The sequence below is a fragment of the Rana temporaria genome, chromosome 2 (genome assembly GCF_905171775.1).
Source record: "Rana temporaria chromosome 2, aRanTem1.1, whole genome shotgun sequence".
Classification (NCBI taxonomy): Eukaryota; Metazoa; Chordata; class Amphibia; order Anura; family Ranidae; genus Rana; species Rana temporaria.
The window spans coordinates 315,528,764-315,549,264 of NC_053490.1; the positions used below are offsets into that span (position 1 = coordinate 315,528,764).

The 20,501-nt window shown below is 38.2% G+C and overlaps 1 protein-coding gene across 2 annotated transcripts in view; it reads left to right on the forward strand.

The window, feature by feature from the left end:
- DENND2C (DENN domain containing 2C) overlaps positions 1 to 20,501 on the forward strand; it is a 51,469-nt gene that overhangs the window by 18,478 nt on the left and 12,490 nt on the right. For both annotated transcript variants that reach the window (XM_040337439.1, XM_040337438.1), the window contains exons 2-11: positions 568 to 1,672; positions 5,025 to 5,173; positions 7,519 to 7,625; positions 8,728 to 8,895; positions 14,846 to 14,942; positions 15,261 to 15,305; positions 16,154 to 16,341; positions 17,195 to 17,304; positions 17,483 to 17,552; positions 20,241 to 20,318. In XM_040337439.1, the coding sequence (XP_040193373.1) occupies positions 843 to 1,672; positions 5,025 to 5,173; positions 7,519 to 7,625; positions 8,728 to 8,895; positions 14,846 to 14,942; positions 15,261 to 15,305; positions 16,154 to 16,341; positions 17,195 to 17,304; positions 17,483 to 17,552; positions 20,241 to 20,318 (1,842 nt within the window). In that variant the 5' untranslated portion in view covers positions 568 to 842. The remainder of the gene's footprint in view (positions 1 to 567; positions 1,673 to 5,024; positions 5,174 to 7,518; positions 7,626 to 8,727; positions 8,896 to 14,845; positions 14,943 to 15,260; positions 15,306 to 16,153; positions 16,342 to 17,194; positions 17,305 to 17,482; positions 17,553 to 20,240; positions 20,319 to 20,501) is intronic.

Below are 20,501 nucleotides of genomic sequence, written 5' to 3' on the forward strand. Positions count from 1 at the left end.
TTCCAAGCATGCGTCGACTTGATTCTGAGCATGCATAGATTTTTAACCGATGGACGTGCCTACAAACGATCGTTTTTCTTTTCTATCGGTTTGGTATCCATCGGTTAATTTTAAAACAAGTTTCACATTTTTTAACCGATTGATAAATAACCGATGGGGCCCACACACGATCGGTTTGGTCCGATGAAAACGGTCCATCAGACCGTTCTCATCGGATTGACCGATCGTGTGTACGTGGCATAATACGTACTGAAGTTAAGCTTGCAATTGTTTCTATAGCTAGAGCTTAAAAATAAAACAGTTCTTAAACATAAATGCATTCATTTCTCTACCCATATATAACAGACGGAGGAAATTCTAGTTCACATCCTTCTAACAGTCAGTGCTTATGTTCTTGTTTCTGCAATGTGTTTTTTTTTTCTTTCTTTTTTTTTTTTTTCAAATTGTGTCCTTCACAATCTGTTGAACTTGACGTCTTTCCCTTGCTCTGGAACACTGCCGTTATTGTTACTTTTAGTGGAGCCTTATCTGTAAGACTTATTGTAACCAGATGCTTTTGTTTTTCAGCTCTGACACTGAATGCAAGACTTCGATGTACAGGCTTCTTTGCGCCTCAGATGTATTTTAGAAGCCCATGCGTCAATTCACATTGGAGTATCCTAGATTTATTGGCGGATGGCCTTTTGGGTAAAAAATCAGAAAGGCAATTTTAAAACAAACTGATCACCTTTTTTTTTAAATTTGATAACTCATTGGAAAGACAGTGGAAACTTTGACCACATGGTCATTCATTTTTAGATCTAAGCGATTTGCTCTATGTTCCAACAAACTATGAGGCTTGTATGACTACAAAGATGCCTGTCATGCATACTGTGGGAAGCCCAGAATGTGGGCTAACACGATCTTCTCAACAGACAATGTCAAGGAGTCACTGCAGAAATATCAGGCAGAAGATCTCCCAGTGGGAATGCAGGGTCAGCAGTGGCTCCTGCGAAAACCTCCTGGACCCAAAACCCAGACGATCTTTCACTGAGCAAAATGGAATTACAAAATCATCAGAAAATTTACTGGATAACAGAAAGCCAGTAGTAAATCATGACAGGAATATGGGCCTGGATTTCAGGGAAGGTAACAGAGACAACTTGTTAGATGATGAAAACAACAAAGCAAACCATAAAGACAATATTTATGAGGACCAGCTAGAAAGCCCACCATACTATAGTAAAAAACAGAGTTCATTTTCAGATCCTGAAATAGACCTTCCTCCAGGAAATTTTTACACTTCTCCAGAAATGTTTAAAAAAAACAATTTGATTGCTGAGGACTTAAGAGAAATGGCTTTAAAATTTAAGGAAAGAAGAACTAGGAGCTTTTCTGCAGAAGATGAACTTGAATTGCAATGTTTGCCAGATCAAAACATTGCTATAAAGAGCATAGATGATAACTATTACGATACAGAGCCATTTAATGATGGCCCATCTATAAACCCTTTACCTAAGCCACGAAGAACATTTCGCTATGCCAACTGTAATCGACCAGAAAAATATATGGACAGTAATCACAGGAGGAGAAAGTCTATAGATGAAAGTGATACAGAGTCATCTGATCCATCCATTCCACCTTCTGAGCCAAAGAAACCTGCAAACAGGAAACTTAAACCAAGATCAAAAAGGTTGGTGGTATTTTTCTTAACTTTTGAAATTAATAATTTAGAGAGAATTTATTATTAATTACATGAAAAATCAGATTTTTGACGTTTTTGTTGAACACTTTTTTATTGTATTATACCCCCAGAATACCCACAATGTACAATTTTGGAAACAATCCCTTGTTGTTTTATACCAGTGGGGTCTCCCATTGCTTGATTTTATCTGGTCCTTTGGGGCACTATTGACTCCTACTGATATGGACATTGGAGGCATAATTTATGCCAATGACCCCAACAATAGGGCACTTTTCCTCTCACTGACACCAACGATGGAGCACTATTCCTCCCACCGACACCAAAGATGGAGCACTATTCCTCTCACTGACACCAAAGATGGAGCACTATTCCTCCCACTGAAACCACCAATAGGGGGCATATTTCCTGTCACTGACACCAACAACGGGGCACTATTCCTCCCGATGAAACCAATGATGGGGCACTATTCCTCTAACTTATACAAACAATGGGGCACAATGATGGCAACGTTATTCCTCCCACTTAGGATGTGGCGTTGTTTACTCCCACTAACATCAGGATATTTTCTACTCCCACTGGCTACAGTTTCGGCCCTCCTTTAGTCTAAAGACAGTAAACTGGCCCTTTGTTTATAAAGTTTGAGGGACCCTGCTTTATACCATTGTCCAAAGATGGGCCACTCCTTAGGGGTAAAATTACTGTCTGTTCAATAACTGTAACCAGTGTTTGGATCAAATGTAAATGCTTCCACATTAAAAATGAAATCTTCCAATGATGCAATAGTCTAACACTAGGTATCACTAGAAAAGTTACAAGTCAAATGAAAAGGAATGCATAGTATTTGCAGTTTTTTTAGATAAGCCTAAAAGAAAACAGCTTGGTAAAAATGATCCCTTTCGGTATGTGCTTTAAATGGGAGCTCCCCGTTAAATTTGTAAAGTTCTATATTTACTAAAATAAGAGTGAATGGAATGGCTGCATGGGCAAAATGGAAGAGTTATTGGATTTCATCACAAAAAAATGTAAGGAAAATTGTGATTGTGCGTATGTAAAATATAATGTTAATGCATGGTTTGTTTGTTTTTTTACCAATGTTTCCCTGAAATATGACATAAAATGTTATGTAATAATAGTTTGTCTTGGACTGTATTATTACTTTTTTTTGATCTTGTACATGAACTGGGGCTGTTTAAAAAAACGTATCTGTTCTTACAGCTCAAACCATATAAATTAGTGTACAATGTCAGCATTTCTATTCAGAATGACAATGCTGACTGTTCAATCAAGGTACATAAAAGCTCATAACGTGTATGTGTAGAAAAAAAGAAAAACCTCACAATTGTACAATGGTATAGGCTGTGCCCGCATACATTTATATGTCAGTTTTTGATCACATCAGTGAACTGACTGGGTTCGATTTACTAAAGGTAAATAGTCTGTTCACTTTTCAAGGGAACTTCAAAATTACTCAAGAAAGGAAAACTTTTGAACTAAAAATAACTAACGGACCTCAGTTTTCCAAATCATTATACAACAGTTTTATGACCAATCTCACCTCTGACTCTTTCCTCCCTCTCAAGTCAATAGCCCTTTCTTTTTCTTATCTCGCAACTATCCAAGTTCACGTATTATTGCTGTGTACAGTATGTTTGTGTTTATTTTTCCTTTTAGAAATGTATTTATTTAACATTCTGCTAAAACTTTGTGTACTAGTAGTGCTTGGACTTCGAAAAAGGGGGTATGCCCCAAACGCTTGTCCTGAAAATGTGGATTTTGTGGAAATAAAGTATAACAGGCAGTACTCAATTGTACTAATATGGCTATAATCACCACAAACGCTTTGCAAGGGAATTTTCATTTAGCTTAGTGAGTGAGGTGATGTTCTGCTGACTTCCATCATCCAGTCATGTGCAAGCAAAAATTGTGTTTTTTATTTTTAATTTCCGTTGCTTGCAGATTTCCTTAATTTGCCACACGTTATTGCTATTATAATGCAGGTGAGGGTTTTACCTCTTTCTTTGCATTTTTATTTTAAAACAGTTGAGTACTGTCTATGATACCTTTTTTTTTTTTTTTTTTTAAATTTGCAATATCTATAAAATTTAATAACAAGCCTTTGGGGTATTGCCCTTCTTCTAAGGTCCAATAAGTAATGATACACAAGACATTAACAAAATATTAAGGACAATAATGTACCTTAAGGCTGGGTTCACACTACTACACTACTTTCATCCTACTTTGCTCTGCTACATTGGTCCTACATCCATCCTACTTTCATGAACAGGATACTACTTTGGTCCGACTTCAATGATATTCAATGGGCCTGAAGTAGGATCAATGTAGGACCAAAAGTAGTACAGGGAGCATTTTCAAAGTCGGACCGACTTGTGTAGGACCAGTTAAGACGGCTCTCATAGGGAAACATTGATTTTCACACGTCATGCTACATGAGCTCCCAATGTAGGACCGTTTGTCGGACAAGTGTGAACCCAGCCTGAGGCTGGGTTCACACTACTACAATACTTTCATCCTACTTTGCTCTGCTACATTGGTCCTACATTTATCCTACATTGGTCCTACATCCATCCTACTTTCATGAACAGGATACTACTTTGGTCCGACTTCAATGATATTCAATGGGCCTGAAGTAGGATCAATGTAGGACCAAAAGTAGTACAGGGAGCATTTTCAAAGTCGGACCGACTTGTGTAGGACGCTACAAGACGCTCTCATAGGGAAACATTGAACACAGAGCAAAGTAGGATGAAAGTAGTGTAGTAGTCTGAACCCAGCCTTAAGCATTTTTAAGGTAACAGTAAGCTGCACTTGGTAGTGCGCCATGGTAGGCGCGGGGTGGGGATTTAAAATATGTGTAGAAATATTACCTCTGACATTCCCAGGATATATAGACTCAGTGGTTGAATTAATTGGATTACATCCACCAATGTTCAAAATATCAGTTTTGGTTTACCAGCCTTCATTTAAAGAAGGCCCCATTTAGTACAATCATTTGGAAGATTTTGGTCTGTGTCTAAAAGTAAAATAAGCTATCATGACGTAGACTGCCTAAGGAGTCGGGCTTTCAATGCTATTGCTAAAAGGGTACATTATAGAATGATAACGTGAAAAAAACAGCATGTATACATAACTAAAGTAAACAGGGGTTAATTAAAAAGGATATACCATTACACAGTAAAAAAAAAAAACATTGTGGTAGAGAAACTTATGATGTATACATATCATGCAGACGTTCTTTCATCTTTTCCATCTGCATCCTTTTTAATCCATCCTACATAGGATGATGTGGCTCATCTAATGGCATTTGTTTGTCATATTCTAGGAAATCCTTTGAATATGAAGATGTTCAAACATACAGACGTCTTTTACAACAAACCAACCATTCTCGGATCTCTGAAGAGCCTACTGAAGTCTCACAATCTACTCTCTATCACACACTGTCTGAAGACAACATCTATGAGGACATCATGTGTAGGTTTTCCACAGCATTCTGTGTCTTATTCTAGCATCATAAATATGTTTTAAAAGGGATTTTCTGCATCTTTGGGTCTCGATCTAAGGCTAGCCATACATGAAATCTTCCAAGACATGTTTTCTCTTGATTCCACCATCCTTGCAAAATAGTGTAGATGGAGAAACCTCCACTTCTGTTTACTGTATTCAGAAATGGATGGCAGCATCCACAACTGTTTTTATACAGTGGTGCTGATGAACATTGAGTGCATGTGATCATTTTCCACCTGGCTCAGTTGATTTTTAAATTGACCCTTGTCGAGCCGAGTGGTGCTTGCAGGGCCATCCATGGCTTGAAGTTTGGCCGATTCAGTGGGAATCTACTGAAATTCAAACTGTCTATTGCTATCTTAATGCCCTGTACACACGATCAGTTCGTCTGACGAACCGATCGTGTGTGGGCCCCCTTGTTTTTTTTTCCCATCGGTGAAAAAAAATAGTACCTGTTTTTTAAAATTTTCTGATGGTTAAAAAAACAATAGAAAAAAAAGATCGTCTGTGGGGAAATCCATTGGTCAAAAATCCACGCATGCTCAGAATCAAGTAGACGCATGCTCGGAAGCATTGAACTTAATTTTTCTCTGCACGTCGTTGTGTTTTACGTCACTGCGTTGGACCTGATCGGATTTTTAACTGATGGTGTGTAGGCAAGACTGATGAAAGTCAGCTTCATCGGATATCTGATGAAAAAATCCATTGGTCCGTTTTCATCAGATGAACCGATCGTATGTACGTGGCATAAGAGTCAAAAAGGATCCCCCCCAATCTCCCCAATCCATCCACAGTTTTCACAAAATAGTGCATTGCATATCCAGTGTCATGTTATGGTGAGATTATATGTATTCTCATTCATACAGGCTTCACTACGAGCACAAGACAATTGCATTTCACTTTTCACTGCCATATGCAGGCTGATATCTATTAGTAAATAACAGGAATGGAGTGATCTGTTCATCCGCTGTAGTACAGTGACCTGCTGTTTCTTATGCCTCGTACGCACGGTCGGACTTTCCGAGGAAAAAAAAGTCAGAAAGTCCGGCCGTGTGTAGCCTCCATTGGCCTTTTTGTCGGAAGTCCAACGGACCTAAGATAGAGAACCTGTTCTCTTTCTGTCGGACTTCCGACAGACTCACAGCATACTTTTGCACGGTCAAAAGTCCGACCGTGTGTACGAGGCATAACCGAGAATAACCCCTGAGACCAATATCAACTACTTCTAATACTTTCATTGTTGCATAGTTCTTCTGAAGGTGCAGGAATGGACAGACCAGGCCTCCCAAAGTACTTGAGAAAAAGTTTAGGGATATGAAAGGTGCTGCTAGCCAGCCATTTCTGACAACTTTCTGGAAACGCTGTCATTACTGATAGGTGAAATCTGATTACAATAAACTGAAGCTTGTTACATTGGTAATTGTTCAAGATGCAAGATGACAAGGGCAACTAAAATTACCACTAAGTATTGTTAAAATTTGCATATTACAGGGCCCAAAACTTGAGGTTTCCAGTGAGCTTGTGAACATGTTTAAGTGTATTACAATGTTGAGTAAGCAACGAGGGTGGTGCTATGTTTTAAATGTATAATTTTAGATCTATGTTGTTGCCACCATGACAGGTGTACTGCCCTATTAAAATCAAAACCTTTTGACAGCTTATTGTTAAAGTTTGTTTAAATTGGATTTTATTCTGCAAGTAAATATAAACTGCAGCACAGCATAGTTCTTACTGCTTGTTATAACTGGCATATGTTTGGGAAATGCCAAGTAGGAACTTTGTAAAAATGTTCTTTAAAGCCCAACTCAACCCAACTGAAAAATGTTCCCCAGCCTGTATTAAAAAAAAAAATGCTGCAATACTTACCTTTAATCCAAAGTTGCCTCCCACAGAACTTCTTCTTTGCCATAATATTTTGTCAGCCACCTAGCTTGAATATTGATCAGTGTTACTCAACCCAGAAGATTGAGGTTTGTTATAAATCTCGGCACTTATGGGGTGTCACCATGGTGCCCTTCATTCATAGTGTACTGGTGCAGAGAGTCCTGTGCATCAGTAAGCACCTTCCAGCCTGGAGAAGAGGAGGATGACTTGCAGCATCATGACCTGATTAAAAGCTTGGAAAAAGTAGGTAAGTATATTTAAAAAGAAAAACCTAAAAAATTCAAAAAATAGCAGTGGAATCTTCAGGGCGAGTTATTGAGTCTGGATTTGTTCGCTAAACATTTTGTCAAAAATCTACGCTCATTCAGTAAACGTTTGAAAAAAACATGAATGATGAAACATTCAAAGTAATAATTTGTCTACTCCAGATCCTCAGAAGGAGAACCCTTATGAAGATATCAAAACATCTCCTTTATGGCGGCTCCCAACCACATGGAAGATCCCACCTCCACGGTGTACAATAAAAGCACCCAAGGTTGGTAAATTTTTTACACTTAACGTGTAATTTTTACAACAAGGTCTCCACCTAGTGGCCATGAAGCTCTAGTATTGAGTGAGTTTATTCACATGTACCTGTTCTAGTTAGAACGTTTTTTATGTAGCAAAGAAATGAAGATCGCACCTTCTACACGTTAGGGAAGGGATCTTGTGCATTGCCATGTCACACATGATATGATGTTCGCATTCACACTTTGAATGAATGTTACAGATTATATATTCTTAACTGTTAATGCTGCGTACACACGATCGTTTTTTATGATGTGAAAAATGCAATTTTTTTAAATGGTCATTAAAAACAATTGTGTGTACTCTACGTGAAAAATGGACATTAAAAATGTAGAACATGCTCTAAATTTTGGCGCCGTTTTTCACATTGTTGTTTTTCACGCCGTGAAAAACGGTCGTGTGTAGGCTTTAATGAGAAAAAAAACGTGCGTGCTCAGAAGCAAGTTATGAGACGGGAGCACTCGTTCTGGTAAAACTAGCATTTGTAATGGAGATAGCACATTCGTCACACTGTAACAGACTGAAAAGCACGAAGACTGAAAAGCGTGAATCGTCTCTCGCCAAATTTTTACTAACAAGAAATCAGCAAAAGCAGCCCAAAGGGTGGCGCCATCTGAATGGAACTTCCCCTTTATGGTGGCATCGTACGTGTTGTACGTCAGCGCGCCTTGCATGAGCATTTTTTTTTCACGGTCGTGTGTATGCAAGGCAGGCTTGACAAGAATCACGTCTAGGACATTAAAAATGGTCGTGAGTACGCGACTTAACACTATTTAAACATTTAAGCAGATGAAGCCTTGGGTAGTTACTATTAGAGTACATGCTATAAACTGGGTACATTTACATTTACATTTGTAAAGTGCTATAGTTAAAAGGTTAACATTAATTGCACATATAACTGTGGGCTAGTAACAAAATTAAATTGGTTTACATTTCTATACAAAAAAGTAGATCTACAAAATCACATATTAAAATTGTGAATAAAAATGTGTTAAATAGTACAGATTTTTAGGCACCTGCATATTATGATAAATGATAATCTATAACTAGAAAATCCAATAATTTTTCAGATTCCATCAAGAAACTTTTTAAAAAGGCAGACATTGGAGCTGAAAAGTACCAAGCTGTACATTCACAAGAAGTCCGCAAAGGATTCTACCTTACCAGTAACATTGATGGAGTGGAAAGTGTTCAAAAGCGGAGGAGAGACTGCAAAGAAGAAAAAGAAGTTCCCGAGGGTATGTAGGATTTGTGGTTTTGCTGTTGATATGTCCCAGTATGCAGCATGATATATTAAGGGCCCATTCACACTACATTGTTGCAGTAATGCACGCGTTCCTGCACACTTTACTGCAATGCACATTAATTGTGTTGGCGCAATGCAGTATCATTCATTCCACTCCGGTGCACATTGGTAATGGACTAACGTTGCAGCAAAGCATGCAGCAATGCACGTCAAAAAAATGTATTGCGTTTTTTGTTTTATATATGCTTTAATTTCCACTGATACATTTACAGTATTTACAGACATAGTAGATGGCACTAGCATGCTTAACCTTGGCAGCATCATACCTTTTGTAATAGTCTCCTCCTGTACTGTCGTTTCTTAGCCTACATACACAATGCATAGGCAAAGGCATATAATCATTTTTATGGCATTAGAAATAAAGGCATATAATTGCAGTTTTTTCAATGCGTGTGAATGAGGCCTTAAAGCTGTAATATTCCCAGCACAAAGAAAAAATCCAATGAGGCTGAATATGATTTTCAGAGCTAAGGAAACAAGGAACGCCTGTTAATAATTTTTGCCTATTATTCAATCTTTATACTTTATACTCCAGACAAACTTTGTAATTATACACTTTCCCTTATTACCATAATAATTATCTTCTAAGGTAGTAAATGAAAGGGATTATTATTCCAAGTTAAATGCACAGGCCTGACTAACAACAAAGTTAACAAAGATAATTCAACACTTGTTTTAAATGTTACCAAGCCAGAATTACTTTACCTCTTCCTTTTTCTTCCTCCATGCTTCAGAATACCATTGTCCAATATCAGACAATAGACAAAATAGTAAATGACCAATAACTTAATTCACAAAGCTTTAAGGCCAGCCATACACACTGGTTCAGCAGAACCCGGCTGAGATTTAAACCGTTAATGGGCATGCTAAATGTTCCAAGTTGATCAATAGATCAGCTTGAGTACGACCAGCCTGCCGGATTCGCTTGCAATTATCGCTAGCCGATAATCACTGTCTTCACTGGGTTTCTACGCCCCTGTCAACACTGTTTGTGTTGATGGGGGAATCATGCAAATATCTTTCCCCATGGCTGCAGGAAAGATATTTGCATCTATGGGCTGCCTAAAACACTTTTTTTTATTATATATATATATATATATATATGTTTAATTATTTTCTGGAAAAGATTATAAAGCATGTAAAAAACATTAAAAAGGGGATTAACTCTAGAGATAAAATGAAAATTCTCCCACTCTACATGACTCTGGTCTGGCTGCACATGGAGTATGCCATCCAGTTCTGGGCACAAGTCCTCTGGAAGGATGTGCTGGAAATGGGGCGAGTACAGAGAAGGGCAACAAAACTAATAAAGGGACTGGAGGACGTTAGTTATGATGAAAGGTTAAGAGCACTGAACTTATTCTACTTGGAGAAGACGCTTGAGAGGGGATATGATTTCAATGTACAAATACCGTACTGGGGACCCCACAATAGAGATAAAACATTTCTGCAAAAGAGAAATTAATAAGACATGCGGCCATTCACTAAAATTTGAAGAAAAGTGGTTTAACCTTAAACTGCGTTGAGGGTTCTTTACTGTAAGAGCAGTTATAATGTAGAATTCTCTTCAACAGGTAGTGGTTTCAGTGGGGGAGCATTGAGAATTTCAAAAAATGATTAGATAAGAACGACCACAACATACAGGGATATACAATGCATTACTGACAAAAAAATCACACATAGGTTGGACTTGATGGACTTTCGTTTTTCAACCTTGCCTACTATGTACAAGGAACAATAGGATAGATAAGAGCTTGGTCCATAGTCACCCTCTAAAAATGTAAAGCCTTGTACACACAATGAGAATATCAGACGAATGATCATCTGCTTTTTTTTTTTTTACACGCTAGTCTCATATCGAAAATAAAGAGGTTACTAAACTTATGAAAATTCTTATAGGACGGAATACAACTTGGGAAATAATGTAATGTGTTCTTTAGGTTCTGAGCATGCGTGGTCTTGCTCTTCTAATTTTTTTGGGACAAATACTGTAATGAATAAACAAAAATCGATTCAAATGCAGTTTGTTTCTCGAATTTTGTTTACTAGACTTAGTACAAAATAATGCAAGGCATGGCATAAAGCCAGATCAGATGAATGGTCAACAAGATCATCCATATTATATAAAATATCTGAGTCGACATCTTCAAAGAAAATGTGTATTAACAATGATAAACTGGTAGTCCTATTGAAAAGGACGTAACACACTTTTTATTTTAACCTTGTGACCATCATTTACAATCTTGTAGGAAAATAACTCCCACCACTTCAGCCCCGGACCATATTGCTGGTCAAAGACCAGGCCACGCGATTCGGCACTGCGTTGCTTTAACTGACAATTGCACGGTCGTGCGACGTGGCTCCCAAACAAAATTGGCGTCCTTTTTTTCCCACAAATAGAGCTTTCTTTTGGTGGTATTTGATCACCTCTACGGTTTTTATTTTTTGCGCTATAAACAAAAATAGAGCGACAATTTTGAAAAAAATAATTTTTTTTGCTGTAATAAATATCCCCCAGAAATATATTAAAAACATTTATTTTTCCTCAGTTTAGGCCGATACGTATTCTTCTACATATTTTTTGTAAAAAAAATCGCAATAAGCGTTTATTGATTGGTTTGCGCAAAAGTTATAGCGTTTACAAAATAGGGGATAGTTTTATGGCATTTTTATTAATATATTTTTTTTTATTAGTAATGGCGGCGATCAGCGATTTTTATCGGTACTGCGACATTATGGCGGACACTTTTGACACATTTTTGGGACCATTGGCATTTTTATAGCGATCAGTGCTATAAAAATCCATTGATTACTGTAAAAATGCCACTGGCAGAGAAGGGGTTAACACTAGAGGGCGAGGAAGGGGTTAAGTATGTTCCCTGGGTGTGTTCTAACTGAAGGGGGGGTGGACTGACTTGGGGAAATGACTGATCGCTGTTCATACAGTGTATGAACAGACAATCAGGCATTTCTCCCCCTGACAGGACCGGGAGCTCCTGGTTCTCGCTCTGTAACGAGCGAACGCCGGTGCCCGGCGGTGATCGCGCCCGCCAGGCACGTGCGTCGGCGTTAGGGGTGAGCGTGGGGCGCGCGCACGCCCCTACTGGCTGAACGGCGAGATGACGTAGATCTACGTGATCTCGCCCAGCAGAGCCGACCTGCCGCAGTAAAACTGCGGCGGCTGGTCGGCAAGCGGTTGATATTTGTGAATTTAGTCTCTTACTGTATTTCTGTTGGCTACTGTTTTCTGAGATCACTAGAGGAACCTGCACAACTATCCAAGCACACAGCAGTACCATGGAAGTGGGGATGTGAACTTTCACATCCCATTTCCTTTCAGAGAGATGAATGAACAGGAATCCCTGCGAAAAATAAGTATCTTGTTGTTGTCCGCTGAGTAAAGCAAATTTCTCATGTTCACTCTTAGGGGATGTATTTTATAAAACACTTTAGTTATTTTACAGATGTTATGCCTTTTATAATGCTTCCTGCATACTAACTAACATGTAGGATCATTGGGAATTCCCTGTAACAGTATAGATTTTAATTTTGTGTTTACAAGCCTACTAGTCAACTAAATTAAGTCAACTGCACAGGATGTATACTTTAAAGAAGGAAACGCACAAAAGATACTTCCTGCCATAACTGGTTATCTCTTCGATACAATGTGTGGCCTCTACTAAATGTATTTCTCTTTTGCCAGCTTCTAAAATCTGTTGTAGCTTTTTTTATTGGGTGTGGAATACTTCTCACGGACTACCGCTGACCCTTGTAATTGTTTTGCATTAATATTTCTGACATTAAGTGCACGCGAAGCCTGCGCATTAAAAACACATTAACAGTAGACATGTGCGTTCCCGTTCGTAACGAATGGATTTTCGTACAAATTTGTTCGTTTTTGTACATTCGTATCAATTCGAACATCCGAAAAGCTGAAAGACCCGAAAATACGAACGTATGATTGGACAATCTCACTATAATACGAAACACCGAAAAAGCAAAAGAACGAAAATGACATCTATAACAAATGATTTGCCTTCCGTATTTTAAATCCTTTGTCTGTTCGTATTTTCATTCGTATGTTCGTATTTTCATTTGTGTGTTTTGTAAATCCGTTTCTTTGTCTGTTCGTAAATTTGTGTACTTGTATCTTTCTTTCGAATGGGCACTGGGCAGTGTAGTTAGTGAGTGATTACTTAATATCTTAGCCAATCAGCTTATCTCTTTTGTGCTGAGTCACATTGTACAGTTTAAAGCCTCGTACACACGATCGGACTGCAAACAAACTTTTCCGTGGATTTTTGTCTGAAGGGAGTTGGCCGGACTTTTGAAACCGAAAAAGTTTGTCCGATAGAGTGTACACACGGTCGGATTTTTTGGAAAACGCTAATTTTGACGTTTGTTGGAAAAAAGTCCAACCGTGTGTACGGGGCTTAAGAGAAAGTATATCTTAATATGGATTAGCCGTGTGTTGCAATGTATTTACGAAAGTACAAAATTACGAATCCATTAAACAAAAATTATTATCTAACAAAATTACGAATTTCGAATCAACGAAAATAAATTGGACAGAATTACGAATTATTCAGTATAAACGAAAATTAAACTGTTCCGAAAATACGAACGGGTCCAAATAGGAAAACTTGAGTCTTACGAAATTACGAATATTTACAAATCTATGGAATGAGACGAAACGGAACAGCTTTAGCAGCATCACTTGGACTTTCATTCCCAGGCAGGAAAAGATTTCACTGGTAGGGATGAGCCGAACAACCCCCCCCCCCTCTTGGTGCGGTTCGGTTCGCACCAGAACATGCGAACAGGCAAAAAGTTTGAGCGAACATGTGAACCCTATTAAAGTCAATGGGACACGAACATGAAAAATCAGAAGTGCTCATTTTAAAGGCTTATTTGCACGTTATTGCCATAAAAAGTGTATGGGGACACGGGTACTGCCCTATGGGACATATATCAATGCAAAAAAAACTACAGTTTTTTCAGGAGCAGTGATTTTAACCACTTCTGCCCCGGACCATTTGGCTGGCCAAAGACCAGAGCACTATTTGCGATTCAGCACTGCGTCGGTTTAACTGACAGTTGGGCGGTCGTGCGACGTGGTTCCCAAACAAAATTTACTTCCTTTTTTTTCCTACAAATAGACCTTTCTTTTGGTGGTATTTGATCACCTCTGCGTTTTTATTTTTTTGCGCTATAAACAAAAATAGAACGCCAATTTTGAAAAAAAATAGATATTTTTTACTTCTTGCTATAATAAATATCCCCCAAATTATATATATATATATATATATATATATATATATATATATATATATATATATATATATATATATATAAAAAAAATCCTCAGTTTAGGCCGATAGGTATTCTTCTACATATTTTTGGTAAAACAAACATTTATTGATTGGTTTGCGCAAAGGTTATAGCGTTTACAAAATAGGGAATAGTTTTATGGCATTTTTATTAATATTTTTTTTACTAGTAATGGCAGCGATCAGCAATTTTTATCGTGACTGCGACATTATGGCGGACACATTGGACACTTTTGGCGCTATTTTGGGACCATTCCCATTTATACAGCAATCAGTGCTATAAAAATGCACCGATTTACTGTGTAAATGTGACTGGCAGTGAAGGGGTTAACCAATAAGGGGAACTGATTTTGAAGGGAACTCCATGCTAAAATGTAAAAAAATAAAATAAAAATTGGTGTGGGTTTCCCCCAAAATCCATACGGTTTCGATCCACTTCAACAACATACCAATTAAAATGTGATATTTGGGTACTTTTGTGTAGCTTGACAATAACCAACATGGTACAATCTGTAATTTATATACTTAAATGTATTAATTTATTTTGCACAGCTGGTAATGAAAATTCAAGATATCTTTGATACAAAGCGTGGAAAGAAGAAGGTCAAAGTCCAGACATTTAATGGACAAGACACAACTTCATCCAAAGGTAAGTCTCTTTATGATTTAATTCTTCACGTATCACTAAGCAGTGTAATATACAGCTTCATAGTACAAATGTAGAGCCGTAGAATGCTATTTACAAGCCATATTAACCTTGCTCTATAGAAGGGATTTTTAACATCATTCTCAGCCCATCTGTATGGATGCTGTTAAGATATCTGCCCTATTAAAGGATCAGCCTCTGATGACCTTGCCATATACAAAATGCATTAGTTGAAAACAAAGTAATCTAATATATGTTAAGATATGAATTGAAACAATGTTGTATATTTACTGATCATTGTTGCCATTTCTTATTTTGCAGGTGATGCAAGCGAGTCAGAAAGTGAGGCAGAGGATCGTCAAAAAAGTAAGCAAAGAAATTAATAAAAAAGTGTAATGTCAAAAACGGTATGCGTTTAAAGTGTATCGAAAGCAAAAGCATTTGCTTAGGTTCTGGTTCGAGAGGGAAGGGTTAGTTATATCCTTGATGGTTAGCCCATGTCTGTAGCAGTGCATTCTGGAGAACAGGGGTAAGCCAGATAAGAATGCTATGCTTGGGAGGTTGCTATTTTGGTGCTGGCAGTGTGTAATACTGATACAATTATTGTGACCCGAAAGCCACTTTAAATCAATTTGCCTTGTCCTTTGTATAATTTAGGATAAAATAAACATCACGTGTGTGAACCAGAATAGCTTCTGTTTTTTTTTTTTTTATCAGCCCTTGTATATTAAGTCTCCACCACTCCCTTTCCTTGTAACGCAAGAAAATTTGTCTTTGTCACAGATTTCCCATAATTTACTTGAAAACGGGCTATTAATGAAATTAGCCAATCTCTTTTGAAAAAATCAAAAGCTAAACAAGACAATGGTTTTATAAATCCAGAAAACCTTGTCTTTCTTGATGGACCAGCCTAGTTATCATAGATGAGAAGGTGGAACATGTGTTTACTTGATGACTGGGCAGGACTCCTAGGCCATCTTCACTAATCTTCTGACGCCCATGACAATGTTTCTCAACAGCTGATTTACAAGGAACCGAGAGCAGAAAAATAAAGTTTACACTCCCTTGGGTTCTGAGATGTTTAAGCAAGCATTATGGTTTAAAAAAGGACACAATGGCTTAAAATATTGGAAGCTTCATTTAACAAAGTAAAAATAAATAAATAATTAAGCATGAAACAAAGTTGAATCAATGTTCATTAATGTCTTATGCAGAACACAATAAGCGTTTGGCTCATGTTCAGAATTCCCTGAAGCGTAACCCACACTACCAGACTCTGGAGCGGGACCTTATTGAACTTCAAGAACAGCAACTCTTTGAACTGTTCGTGGTTGTCTCTCTGCAGAAGAAGCCATCGGGAGATACCTATGTTCCCTATATAACACAGCAGTACCCCAGTAAGGTAAAGTTTTTTTTAAATGATTAAATAGTTTCATAATATTTATGTGTTAAAAGTACCATTCATTTATTTTCACTTCTCCTAATTAACAAGTTATGCCATCAAGAGATGCTAAAGGTGGATGTTATGGGTTTAAAGCGGGGGTTCACCCGAAAAAAAAATATAACATTAGATTGAGGCTAATTACGGGAAGCACAATCGGGTGTTTTTTTTTAAATCAATGCAGTACTTACCGTTTTAGAGATAGATGTTCTCCGCCGCTTCCGGGTATGGTCTTCGGGACTGGGCGTTCCTATTTGATTCACAGCCTTCCGACCGTCGCATACAGAGCGTCGCGAGTTGCCGAAAGAAGCCGAACGTCGGTGCGGCTCTATACGGCACCAAAGCACAGACATTCGGCTACTTTCGGCAACTCGTGACGCGCTGTATGCGACGGTCGGAAGGACAAAACATATATGCTAGGGTCAACAAGTATTTTGTAAACTTTTCTGAAAATGTTCTTGGCTTAAAAAAAAAAAAAGAAAACCTATGCAGCCACCACATTTAAGGACGGTAAGCTGTAATATGCTGCATTTTTGTTCTTGGGCATAGCTATTCTTAGTGCTAATAGAACCAGTACATATTTCATCTTGTTCTCCTCACCAGTGCAGCCTTACCTTGCTTTACTACACGGTGATATAATGCAAAATTCAATATCTCAGAGCAAGAAGAAAATCTCAGGAGCATATTCTCTTACCACACCTAGAGGGGGTTTTCTTACCTGTTATAGCATAAAAGGTCCTGATTAGGTAATATTGATTTTTTAACTACCTGCCGTTATATTTATATTATTTATGCTTCTTGACATTTTCAACAGAATGATCATCCACTGAAGCAATCTAAAGACACAGAGGAGAGGTTAAAAGTCATTCCACAGTTTTGTTTCCCTGATTCAAAAGACTGGGCTCCTGCATCAAATTTTAAGAGGTAATTGTTTTGAAATCTATAATCTGTTGTGCTTTAAAATAACATTTTTGTTATCGGTAATAAAAAAAAAAAGATGGCATACTTTTTACTACCCTGTACATATCAGTACGTTTACTGTATTTTTACATCTGTGAAAAAGATTCAGCTCTATAACCTTGCAAAAATGTCTATTTTTTAGTGAAACCTTTTCATTTGTACTGACTGGTGAAGATGGCAGCAGGTGGTTTGGCTACTGTAGGAAGCTTCTGGTAAGAATCACTTTTTCTTTATGGGTGTTGGTTATAATAAAATGGAAAGTTTGGTTCATATATGGATGACCGTTTTAACTGCTTAACAAATGCTTATATAGTGTTTTCTTTGAGTTATGTAAGAAATTATATGGAAACCTAGTGAAATATCAAAATAAAAATAAAAAAAGGGAACTGCTCCTATTATTTAGAAATAGAAAGTAGTTAGTGAGCACAGACTGTTACCCACTTAAAAAATGCCTGTTACTTTGTAATTCTGGGTTGTTCAGTGAGTGGCTGGCTTGATGTTGTAGCTGCCTGCATACTAGCATTCTCTGTGCACAGCCTTGTCTATCAAGAATGTGAAACAATCATTGTTGGTTGTCGAAATCCATTTGATTACCTTTTTATTGAAAACTTTGTAATTTTTACAAATTTTCCTAGTGTATGTAGGGCCAGTGTAATGAATGAAAAGGTAGGCTACGGAAGAATACATGCGTTTCACCAACTGCTTCTTCAGGAGAGGGGCATTCAACAAGAAAATATCAAAGTGATCCCTCTATAAGGACCATAAGGAACTTGGAAACAATGCACCCAGGGCACACAGAGGGAAACGGGGCAGTAGGACAGGCGCTAAACCCAATCCCAAAAAAGTAGAAGTTTTTTTGTTTTTTTTTGGAAACAAACAGGCTCATAGATGTAAACCCAGGGTAGATCCCCTGTGGCAAATGTTTAATTGAATATTTATAAAAACCCAATAAGTCCATGCGTCCCCAGCAGGAGAAATGGTAAAACACTTTTATCATTACTGCTCTGAAGAAGCACTCAGCAAAATGTGTTGAGGGAAAATTTTTCCACAGACTATCTTTTCATTTATTACATAGTATATAGTGTATACGGTTTCTTCACATGGGTATAATTATGACTGTTTTTGGGCTGGACCAATGAGATTGATATTATGCTGTGGTGGGGTTTTATTCACTAAGATGAGATACTATGTATGGTATGTTTTTTTATCTTTTCTTTTTAATGTAACCAACGTTTTTGGATTTTAACAAAATTTGTGTATACTTTGAGAGGTAATACACCTTAGGCCCCGTACACACGGTCGTTCCAAACTGATGAGAATGGTCCGACAGACCGTTTTCATTGGTTCACCGCTGAAGTGGCCTGATGGTCTGATGTGCGTACACACCATCGTTCCAAAAACCGATCGGGTCAGAACGCGGTGACGTCACACACACGACGTGCTGAATAAAACGAAGTTCAATGCTTCCAAGCATGCGTCGACTTGATTCTGAGCATGCACAGGTTTTGAACCGATGCTTTTCTGTACTTGGACCGATTGGGCAGCGGTCCATCGGTTCGGTTTTGAAGCATGTTTTAAAATTTTGGACCGAAGGAAAACAGACAGATGGGCTATACACACGGTCGGTTTGGACCGATGAAACTGAACCTCGGTCCATTCTCATAGGTTTTGTCCGACCGTGTGTACGGGGCCTTAAATATTCCAAATGTCTCTCCTCTATCCTGAGGGACAATTATTGATATTCTTGTCCAAGAACAGCTAGGTGTGAGAATTCTGGAACTATGGGCCAGATTCACGTACACTAGCGGCGGCGTAACGTATCCCATTTATGTTACACCGCCGCAAGTTTTCAGCGTAAGTGCCTGATTCACAAAACACTTACCTGTAAACTTGCGGCAGTGTATCGTAAACACGTCCGGCGCAAGCCCGCCCAATTCAAATGGGGCGTGTACCATTTAAATTAGGCGCGCTCCCACGCCGGACGTACTGCGCATGCTCCGTTAGGAAATTCCCGCCATGCTTTGCGCGAAGTGATGTAATTTTTTGGAACGGCGACGTGCGTAACGTACTTTCGTATTCCCGGTGGTCTTACGCAAAAAAAAAATTTGAAATTCGAAGCGGAAACGACGGCCATACTTTAACATGGCTCGTGTAAAGTTAAGGCATGTAAAACGAGCCTTAACTTTGCGACGGGAAAAAATTACTAGCGGCGACGTAACGAACGTGAAAACCGTCGTGGATCGCCGTAAATGCTCATTAGCATACCCGACGCAGGAAAACGACGCGAACTCCACCCAGCGGCGGCCGAAGTATTGCAGCCTAAGATCCGAAGGCGTACAAAGCCGTAAGCCTGTCGGATCTTAGCCAAAAGCCGTCGTATCTTGTTTGTGAATCACAAATAACGATACGACGTGGCAAATTTGAAAATACGCCGGAGTATCAGTAGATACTCCGGCGTATCTCGTCTGAGAATCTGGCCCTATGTTCTTGTTGCATAATCCCATCAAGTTGTCAGGTAGGCTTCATAGGTGTTAATTCTACGATTTACACTGCTGAAAGTATGAATTGTTGCCAAAACATAGGGGTAGATATTTTGAAAAGGCATTATAAGTGGAAGAGCTATAGTGACATTTACAATTCTGGAAGTGTCATTAGTAGCTTTTTCACACAATATAACATGTTTACGTTCACTGGTAGAATCAATTATTAAAGACTTAATTGTTTTCAGTCTTACAAAGTCACTTTAAAAAAAAAAAAAAAGAGAAAAACTGGCCCAATATTTATGCAATGATACAATTGTCAATATTAGCATGTACCATTTAAATGTTTCTTATACTGTAGATTATGTTTCAAAGAAAAAAAAACATGAAAGCAATAATTTTGTTCTCCTCTTATTTTAGCCACAAGGTAAAGGGAAACGTCTGCCTGAAGTTTACTGCATAGTAAGCCGTCTGGGCTGTTTCAATCTGTTTTCTAAGGTAAGTCTTAGGTAGGCCATACATGGTTCCATGTACTTGATGTGGATAGGGGAATCCCTCCAGTGGAGCTATTGTATTATGACAGCGGGGAGGCTTTCCCACCATTAGAATACACTCATCAGCACTGACAGCTATAGCTGGTGGCACTGATTGAGTTTCCATCAGATTGATTTGGTTGTACAG